This window comes from Callithrix jacchus, chromosome 16, assembly GCF_049354715.1.
Source record: "Callithrix jacchus isolate 240 chromosome 16, calJac240_pri, whole genome shotgun sequence".
Classification (NCBI taxonomy): domain Eukaryota; kingdom Metazoa; phylum Chordata; class Mammalia; order Primates; family Cebidae; genus Callithrix; species Callithrix jacchus.
Window position 1 is genome coordinate 30968859 of NC_133517.1, and position 10311 is coordinate 30979169.

At 41.0% G+C, this 10311-nt stretch overlaps 1 protein-coding gene across 4 annotated transcripts in view; it reads right to left on the reverse strand.

Annotated features, from left to right (window-relative positions):
• Positions 1–10277, reverse strand: part of PTDSS1 (phosphatidylserine synthase 1) — a 72877-nt gene extending 62600 nt beyond the window's left edge. For all 4 annotated transcript variants that reach the window (XR_013527894.1, XR_013527893.1, XM_035277383.3 and 1 more), the window contains exons 1-2: positions 9986–10277; positions 245–336 (exon numbers count right to left, since the gene is read on the reverse strand). Coding sequence is in view for 2 of the 4 variants with exons in the window: in XM_035277383.3 (XP_035133274.1) it covers positions 245–336; positions 9986–10164 (271 nt within the window). In the remaining 2 variants the exon portion in view is untranslated. The remainder of the gene's footprint in view (positions 1–244; positions 337–9985) is intronic.
• Positions 10278–10311: the final 34 nt, after the last annotated feature.

Sequence of the window (10311 nt, forward strand, 5' to 3'; positions counted from 1 at the left end):
CACAACCATACCTATCTGTAATCTCCATTTTATAGAAGAAAACTGAAGCACTCTTAGCACTCTTAGGGGGCTTCCCTGGAGCTAGGAAGTGGCAGAATGGGCAGTCTGCATCCAGAGCCTGTGCACCTAAACCCTACATAAAACTCAGATTATTTCTTTATTCCATCTTCTAGATGACTCATCTCAAAAAAACTAGAAGGGCACAACACATAGGAGAAATGTGGTAACACATGACATCACTTACCATTGGGGAAGGCTAACACACTGATGATAAGAAAGAAGAAGATAACAGAGAGGATGCCTCTCCAGATGTTGTCTTCTGGAACAGAGTCATCCCTGAAAACAGAAAAACAACATTGAACATTTACTTTCAGATGTAAATAGAAAACCTAGCGGAAGGAAGACTTCTATGTTCTAAAAACTGGGGGACTACTAGATGTAGGACAGGATTGAATAGGTTCTGAAATGAGATTATATAGATGATATAATATTTCTTAGATCATTATATGTCTAAACAGCACTAACAAAGTAATGCCGACTTAATTTCATAGACCTGTTTATAAAGCCAGACTACATAATCAGACACTTTCTACCTTCCAGCGAAGTGCACTTTTAATAGACACCTAACAGTTGAATCTCTGCCCAGAGGTTAGAAACGTGGCCCTGAAAATGCCAGCCTGATCTTTACTAGGGTAGTTGTCATGCCTTCTGGCTTAGGTAGGGAGGCCCGACATCCAATTTCCAGGAGCACCAGTTTTTACTTAAGAATGGCTGCACACTGAGGGCATACAATGTCCTCATTCAGACTGACATCACATTGCTGACATTGGGAATGATGATGATAGCAATAGCCCCCGTTTATCTATCTACTGTGTGCCAGGCACCGAACAGGCAGTTTATAAACATTATCTCTAATGGTCACAAGTTTGCAAAATGAAGTATTATCAACCTCATTTTATAAAATGAGGTTGTAAAAGTTCAGAAAGGTTAAGTAACTTGTCTGAGTTTGTATAGGTAAGATGATGCTAAGCTGCCATTCAAAACCAGGTCAGCTTCGACACCAAAGACAATGATTGTTCCCTCAAGCCAAGCTGTCTCAGGAAAAAATGATCTGTGATCCGAAATCAGCCTGACTTATGTTAGAGGCACAGGGTTGGTATAAGAGACATTGACAGGACATACAATATGTAGGATACAAATCAAAAGCAAGGTTGAAATTAACAACCATTGCATGGGAAAAGAAGGTTGATTCTGTAACTCAAACTTTATAATAAATATATTCTGGAAGATTCAAAACATTAAAAAACAATACTGAAAGAAATTGGAGAATTAAAAAAACAAATGAACCCGAAAGCAAAGCAATCAACAATCATGAAGTGGGATAAATTCACATGGCAAAGAAATCAGTAACAAAATCAAAGGAAAAGAGGTAAACTTGGGAAAAAAATTTACAACTCATATCAAGACAAAAGACTAATTTCCTTAATATGCAAAGCATTTTCCCTAAAATCAATTAACAGAAAGAACAAATAAACATAGAAGAACAGATAGAAAAACAGGGAAAGGATATGAAGAGTTTGTTCACAGAGTAAAAAATCTAAGGACCTCAGAAGTGAAAAGATAGTCAACCTCACTCCTGGTAAGTTAAAATAGACACCATTTAAAAAAATCTACCTTAATGATAAATGTAAAACTTTAATAACTGAGCTGGGGAGGATATGAAGAAACAGGAAATAGGCTTGCTCATACATTGCTAGTAGCAGTATAAACTGAAATCACATTTATGGAGGGCAAGTTGGCAATATTTTAAGTCTACAAATGCATATACTCTGTGACTCAGCAATTTTACTTTTGGGAATTTATCCTCTAGATAACTCTCATTCATGCAAAAATGACATATATCCCGGATTGTTCACTAGGGCATCACATGTATTCATAAAACATTGGAAATAATTGAAATGTCCACCAGAAAGAGACTGAGTAAATAAATCACAGTCCAGTCTCACAATGGAAAGCTAGGCAGCCATTAGAAAAAAAAAGGAAGCTTTTTAAGAATCAACTGACACAGAATAATTTAAAAGATTCATTAAGTAAATAAAGCAAATTGCAGAATAGCAGGTATAATGAGCAACTATTTGAGCAAAACAAGGTGGAGGAATGTGTATGGATATGTAGCTTATGATTTGTGCTTATATCTGCAGACAATGTCACTGAAAATCTACCCAAAAAATGATGACACTGGTTTTCTCCAAAGAGGAAAAATGAGGAGCTGGGGAGAAGTATGCAGTGAGACTTCACCCCAGATCCTTTGATGTTCTTGGATTTCAAGTGACGTGAATACATCATTCTCTTTAAAAACATTAATAAATATTTTAATTAATGGGTTATTATTAACCACAAATAAGTAGCTAAGGCAAATCAATAAATTAGTCTCTATTTAAAATTATCTACCAGTTGAAATGCTTGAAAATATACATCAGCACTAAATTTATAACGAGATGAGTAATACATTAGGATATAAAACAAATAAAATGGCAGTTTTGTAAATTTTGAGCAATTTTATTAGAAAAAGAGGATTAAATGGATGGCCTAGTTTCAGAGGGGAAAAATGTTGATTAAATGGAATAAAATAGCAGTTGGGTCTGAAAAGTTGGCACTTTTATATTTGTCTAATTAGGAAAAAAATGTATTAATGGAAGACAGTGAGGTCTTTAGATAAACTGAAATTATGCAGTATGGGAAGATCAAACTTCCACAATCAAAGATTAGGGGATAGGAGAGTGAGTTTACGAAGCCCTGTGAGTCCTATCAGACAAGAGAGCCCAATGTCACACTCTTGAGTTTTGAAAGCAGAGAGGGTGTCCCCACCTCATCCAGAACAGCCCCCTACCTGTCTGTGGTGGGGGTGCACAAAAAGAACTGAACGCCTGGCAGGTGAGGATGCCCAACTCCCCTCTGGCCACAGAGTACACAGGTCCATTCTGTAAGGCCTGGTGTGAGTCCCTCCTCTCTGAACCCTGAATAATCCAGAGATTTAACCACATGCTGAGTTTTCCATAGTTGATCATGAAACAGAACTTGGCTGCAGAGTCCACATGAGTGGACCCCAAATGAGGTGACAAGATCTAGTACCCATGGATGGCCACTATATTCTAGTGGCTTTGCGTGTTAGCTCTCTGAATCTTCCTAACACTCTAAAGCAGGAAATGATCATAATCTGCATTTTACTGATAGGGCCTGGCCCCAAAGTACAAGCTCTTTCCCTTGCAGAAGGCCATACAGGGCAGTGACTGTTACAGGCTGGGGCCAGACCACCAGCCTGTGTGACCTTGGACAGATTACTTAACTTCTCAATGCCCCAGTTTCTTCCCCAGTAAACAGAAGATGGTAATAGTTCTACCTCATAGGGTTGTGTGAGGATTAAATAACCGCAGTTATTTAATTTAGTTGAGATATCAACTAAAGGAAAAGAAAAGTGATAGTTTTTAAAATTCTTATTGGATGAATGATTTCGTGCATTCCATTCATTCAGCATTTACTGGATGTCTATCTTGGGACGATTAAGATAACTGGCCTCAAGCAGCTGACACAGAAACAAATATTATGACAAGAGAGATACAATAATAACAAGTATTTGGAAGGATATAAATATTTCTTCCTCTGTGCTTCTTGGAACAATTGAGAAAGGTGTCTTGGAGGGGAACCATCCCAATGGATTATGAAGGACGCCAAGGGCTCATGTGTGGGAAGGAGGTGACTTCCAATCTCAGAGATGGCAGCCCTGCCTAGGTGTGGGACATGCAATCTGTTAGGGCCTGCTGGGTGTCAGGTGTGCTGTGTGTGGAGGGAGAGATAGAGGTGGGAAAGTAGACTTATTCCATAACAAAGGACCCTGGAGTCCAGCTAGTACCTTCCCATAGGTGACAGGCATCTACTGAAATACCAATAGATGTCAACTAGCTTTGGTATTATCTTTAATATCACACTAATTTCGTTTTATGGAAAGTCATGATCCTTGTGAGGAATTACAGATAAGTTATCAACTAAAGGAGGAGAAATATGATACATTTTAAAGTACTTATTGGATAAATGAGAATTTTAAACGGGGAAAAATGGAACCATGAGTTTGTCTAAAAAGATCACAGGGGCAGCACTGGAGGAAGGGGGAGCCAGGGCCTGGGAGTCAGCGATCCCAAAGGGTTGGGAGTTTGCTGAGCAAAGGCTTGGGAATGGAAAGAGAACAGCCCTGAAAGCTATAAAGGCCCAATCAGACCTGGTGAAGATATACCAGACGGTGAACTCCAGGCTGGTAGAAACCTAGGCTAGAAGGAATGAGGACTACGAAACTGTTGAAATGAATTAACTGAATTAAATGGGATTGCCAGGGCTGAGGAAGCAGTGCAAGGTGACTGGACTAGTCCTGGTTTTGGATTAGTTAAGACTGAAAACTGTAACTTCTCTACAGAAATCTGGGGCAATAGGAATTATGTCGCAAGATAAATTGTGTTACATCTGGTAATAGAACTACACCTAAAATCCTAAGCACAGTTTATTCAGAACAGATGAATTTGAATAAACCCTGCTTACTAAAAAGGAGTCTGAAAAGCAGCAGTTCCTAGGTATACAATCTCTGTGGGGTAAGGCATCATCTAAGCCAAATAAATATTTAAGTCACCCAAGTGCCTATTCACTGAGGAAGACCCCAAAGAAAGATTTGGCACATTTCCCCCTTTAATAAATTAGAAATTGTATTATGGACATAAAACCGGAAATAAGTATAAGAAAAAATATAAAACATTAAGTTCTAGAAAAATTTGGCCAGGTGCGGTGGCTCACGCCTATAATCCCAGCACTTTGGGAGGCCAAGGCAGGTGGATCACGAGGTCAAGAGATCGAGACCATCCTGGTCAACAAGGTGAAACCCCGTCTCTACTAAAAATACAAAAATTAGCTGGGCATGGTGGTATGCACCTGTAGTCCCAGCTACTCAGGAGGCTGAGGCAGGAGAATTGCTTGAACCCAGGAGGCAGAGGTTGTGATGAGCCGAGATCACGCCATTGCACTCCAGCCTGGGTAACAAGAGGGAAACTCCGTCTCAAAAAAAACAAAAAAAAAGAAAAATTTGACTCAAATAGTAACCAGGGAAAAGAAATGTTAACAGTCATTGATAACTGGACCTCAGGTGCAACCTAACACAATGCTCACCTCCTGGGCTGGTTTAATCCTAGCCCACAATCGCTATAGATGATCACTTACCATTGCTAGTATCGGAGAGCAAGGGCAGGCAGGCCTTTTGTTACTGGGAGAAAAGGAACATGAAGTATATAAAGGAAACAGGATCAAGACAACTGAATCAGCAGTATCAAAGCACATTTTCTAATGGGAATTTATGTGGTCAAGAGGGAAAGAACAGGGAAGGCCAGCAAGTGTTCATAAGCAATCCAATACAGGTGGCCAGAAGTATGCCCCAGTGGTATGACGGTGAACTGGAATTCCAAAGCCAGTAAGAGAAATTAAGTAAAAACCATTATTAACAGATCAATCAATAATCAGGTCTGTCCACTTCCCTGCCCTTGTCTGTCTCCTTTGTTCTAAACCAGGAGAAATGAAGCATAGACAAACTGATGATCACTTAAGTACACAAATCCACAGAAAGGCAATTTCTTTTCGCTAAGTAACAATTTTTGTTGGACAGGTGCTAACAAAGCCTGATTCTACTGGTCAATGGCAGGTCCCTCTTAAGGAGAGGTGGGCTTCTTTGAATGTGAATTAATAGCTTCTGGTGTTTTCTATATGTAAAGCTTGAGTTTTTTAAACTAAACCCATTCAATATTTCCAAGTTTATCAATTTCTGAATGCAGAGTAAATATGAGGGTACCTTACAGGTAATTAAGAGCTTGAGACAAGTTTTCCTTTCCCTGCTTTGGCTGAGCAAACTTCTAAGACATATGTGTAAGTAGTTATTTATAAAAGTACTATTTATTTTTTAATAGAGATGGGCTCTTGCTGTGTTAGCCAGGTTGGTCTTGAACTCTTGGCCTCAAGCAATCCTCCCACCTTGTGTTCCCAAAGTGCTAGGATTACAGGCGTAAGGCATTGTGCCCAGCCTACTTATTCTAAAATGTGGTAAACTGCTTTTCTTTTGAGACAGGGTCTTACTCTGTTCAGTGAGTATGGTGAAGGCTGGAATATAGTGGTGTGATCTCAGCTCACTGCAACCTCTGCCTCCTGGCCTAAGGTGCTCCTCCACCTCAGCCTCCGGGTGCATGCCACCATACCCAGCTAATTTTTATTTTGTTTTGTTTTGTAGAGATGGGTTTTACCATGTTGCCCAGGCTAGAAACGAGCTTTTTCAAATAGGAAAATGATTAGGTAGTATCTAACTTTATTTTTAATGACGGTGATAAAGACAGGAGATTTAAACACCATGGTTTAGCAGGGAATTGGCCTAAGGGCCATCTAACAAAAGAACTACTGGACAAACCCAAATTTCTCTCAGACTTCAGTACAAGGTTTCTAATCCTCTGTAATCTTAAATTCTTTCTGGGTCTCTGAAGCATGTGACAGTACCCAGGTTCTGTTTCTCACATACTGGCTACATGACATCCCAAAAGTATACTTTCTTCCTTGTTCTCTTAGACAACTAGTCTGTACAAAACAAACCTTAAGACATATTTTTTAAGTTTTACAGAAAAAATGGCACCAAACAATTGTCTAGCTAAAATCCTTATAAAATAAGTATAAAGTACTGGAGTTAATCATTACAAAAGAGCATATGATAAATTTTCATTTAAGAAGTCGTTACTTTCCGTCTTTATGGAGGAAGATAGAGCTATCATTGTAATGCCCCCAAAATGAGTGAGATTTAGTAAGTACTAATTCTGTTAATGGTGCTTATGATTTTATATAAAGTGAAACTTGTTACTAATTAGTTCTTCATTATGTGATTTCTGTGTCTTTATGAAATTAGTGGAAGAAATAAAATTGTTAACATTTTTGGAAGAGGCCACAGTCTGAGGTTCAGATTATAGTTCTTTCTATTATTTTGGACAAGCAGTTAACATTCATATTCATTTTTTATACTTTCATTGCTGCAATTTATTGACTGCCTTCGCAGAATATGATGTAAAGGGAAATTTCAGAAAAATGTGACTTTCCTTTTTTATTTGTTTATTCTTTTTTATTATTATTATTTTTTTTTGAGACGGAGTTTCACACTTGTCACCCAGGCTGGAGTACAGTGGCACGATCCCGGCTCACTGCAATCTCCACCTCCCAGGTTCAGGTAATTCTCCTGCCTCAGCCTCTTGAGTAGCTGAGACTACAGGCATAAGCCACGATGCCCGGCTAATTTTTGTATTTTTAGTAGAGACAGAGTTTCACCATCTTGGCCAAGATGTTCTCGATCTGATCTTGTGATCCACCCGCCTCAGCCTCCCAAAGTGCTGGGATTACAGGCATGAGCCACCGTGCCTGGCAGAATGTGACTTTCTATATAAGAAGAGAGAAAGAGAAATCTATTTTGAAAGGACCTAGAATAATATTAAAGATGAAAGGCTGAAACAAATGGCTCATTCTTGCTTCTCATTATTTAAAATAAAATACTACAATTATTTTTCTAATTTCCAAAGAAACTCCCTCACTAATTTCATTATTTCAAACCCACACATAAGATGAAGCTAAACTGAAGCTAATATGAAACAGGTATTATGTTATCTACTGTCTATTTCTCTAATGCTTTTATCCTTCTTCTCAATTACTGAGGATACTCATTCAATAACAAATATAACTTAGAAGACACTAGCATACAATGAAATCACATCATAATAACAACTAATGCTTATTAAGCACCTAATACTTGCCATGCACTGAGCTAAACACAGATTATCTAAAAAGATGAATTTAATCCTCATGACAGATAATCCTGACAGATTAATATATTGATATTTTCATATTACATACTGATAAGGAAACTGATGCCTAGCAAAATTATGTGGTCACACAGCTACTAAGTGATAAAATCACAACATAATGAATTATTTGAAAGTGACCATAGTAGCGACATGACTGATTTCTCTCCAAAGCTAGAAATACGTCTGGTTAGGTACTGTAGAAAGGTCTGGTCTTATCCTGTTGCACAACCTTAGCAGATTTTATAGTAATAGTGGCAAGATCCCTCAATCATTAAAAAGTAATTGTTACTTAAGCTTTATATCTTTAGGTAGATTCTTTCAAATGGATAAACACTTACATAACAAGAACCAAGAGTCAAGTGAATCCTGGAGGTAAGGAACAAGTGTGATGTGGGAGGATATTAGTTTTATGAGGATTTGAAAAACTGCAGTTATTCCCAAGGGAGGCACAACCGCACTCGTGTGTGTACATAAACGACTGTGTAGGAGGCAATTTACTTGATGTTGTACAGCGCTGTCACATACGTCACAACACATTTAGTATCCTTTAACTGCTCCTCCTTCCAAATACTAGAAGTTCTCTCAATCCTTATGATTACCCAATATATATATCCCTACACATTTTCTGCTGACCCTGACAGAGAACCTTGATTGTTAGATAAAAATACTGGGAGAGAAGTAACTGACAGGAATTGTACATTGTGCACCAGGGACTCTCCTAAATGCATTCGCACACATTCATTTAATCTTCATAACCCTGTATGAGGTAAGTACATATTTCATCACCATTTTACAAGAGTGGCCTCTGAGGCTCAGGGCAAGCTTATGCAACTTAACCAAGGACACACAGCCAGTTTTGAAACCAACAGTGTGGCTCAAAAACTACACTACTCTAACTTGGCCTTTTAAGCCACAATGGCGAGGGAGGTGTGACTTTCCTTTCTTTAAAGAGGTTCATTCAGAAAGTACAAATTCTTCCAAGTAGGAACCACGGTGTGTACCCCCTTAAGAACAAGGGATAAATTCGTTCCCTGGGTTAGGGATGAGGGGCCACAAGTGCAGTGCCATAGAGTTACATGAGGTGTGTTCAAGAATTGGGCTGGGCAGCTCCTATGAATAGGTATATGTTAGAATGTATGTGTATGTTTTCAGGGGAATAAGAGAGTTGTGTTATGCTGTGTGAGGTTTAAGTGTTTCATTTAACACACAGCAGTTACTATATACCAGGCACCATTAAAATAGCTGGACAAGATCACATTTCAGCATGTATGTTAGGTAATGAGTGAGTAGGGTATGTATTGCGTGATGTGTGCCGCCGGCTGCTGTCTGTGCAGCTACGCACACAGAAGGTTATGGGTATTGGGCTGTGCTGGAAGGGAAAGGTCCGCTGTGATGTGTGTGTTTAGAGTGGCAGTTTGTTCTGTGGTACAGATGGTAGTGTTTGAGGCTGGGGGGAGGATTATGCTGGATTACTTGTGTGCAATGCAGATGGGAAGTGCTGCACAGGAAAGACGGTGTATGTAGCGCACATGTGGATTTTGTGTGCATTACGGATCATGCCGAATACTGGAGTTCCACAGGAAAGGATCTAGGTTGTGTCCTGGGCCTATGTATGGTGCGTACAGGCGCTGTGGATTGGGGTGCTTCATGTGTGTAGCAGTGTGTGCTAAAAGTGGTTCATACAAGATGATTCACGCGGTGTGCTGGGTACGGACGGGGGCTGGAGCGGTGCAGAGGTGGGCCCCGCGTCGTGATGTTGTGTGGAGCGATGCTGAGTGTGGTGGGTGGGGATGGGGGGGGGCGATCGTGCTAAGTGACTCGCGTGCGTTCCCTGTGTAACCGGAGGCGCTGTATGGAGAAGCAGCATTGAGGGGTGGGGGAGCAGGCTACCTTGCTGTGAGACACCGGGCGGGCGGAGGGCCTGCGTGGGCGGCGGGCTGCCAGTGCGTGTGCGTGGAGCAGCCAGCCGGCTTCCTCACCCAGAGCCATGCCGGGCCATCCTCCCTGCCACCCTCCCTCCCGCCTCTTCCCTCGCCCTTGGACGCGCCCCCTGCACCGCCCGGCCGCCCCACCTGGTAAAGGCGAAGTACATGAGGCTGACGATGGTGAAGCTGAGCAGGGTGATGGTGTGAGGCCGGTAGAAGAAGTCAATGGTGATGTCCTCCACTTGCTGCTCGTTGATCATCCGGAAATGCATTTTGTAGTTCACATCATCCTTGCTCAGGGTCCGACTCCCTACGCAGGACGCCATGGCCCGCTTCCCCGTCCTGCCGCGGTGGCGGCGGCCCCAGCCCGCGGAGGCCGGGACCCCGGGGGTGACGAGCCACAGTAGGAGAATCGCCGGACTGCGAAGCCGGGTCTGGCGCCCAGCAAAGGCTGGGAGCTAAGGAAAGGACAG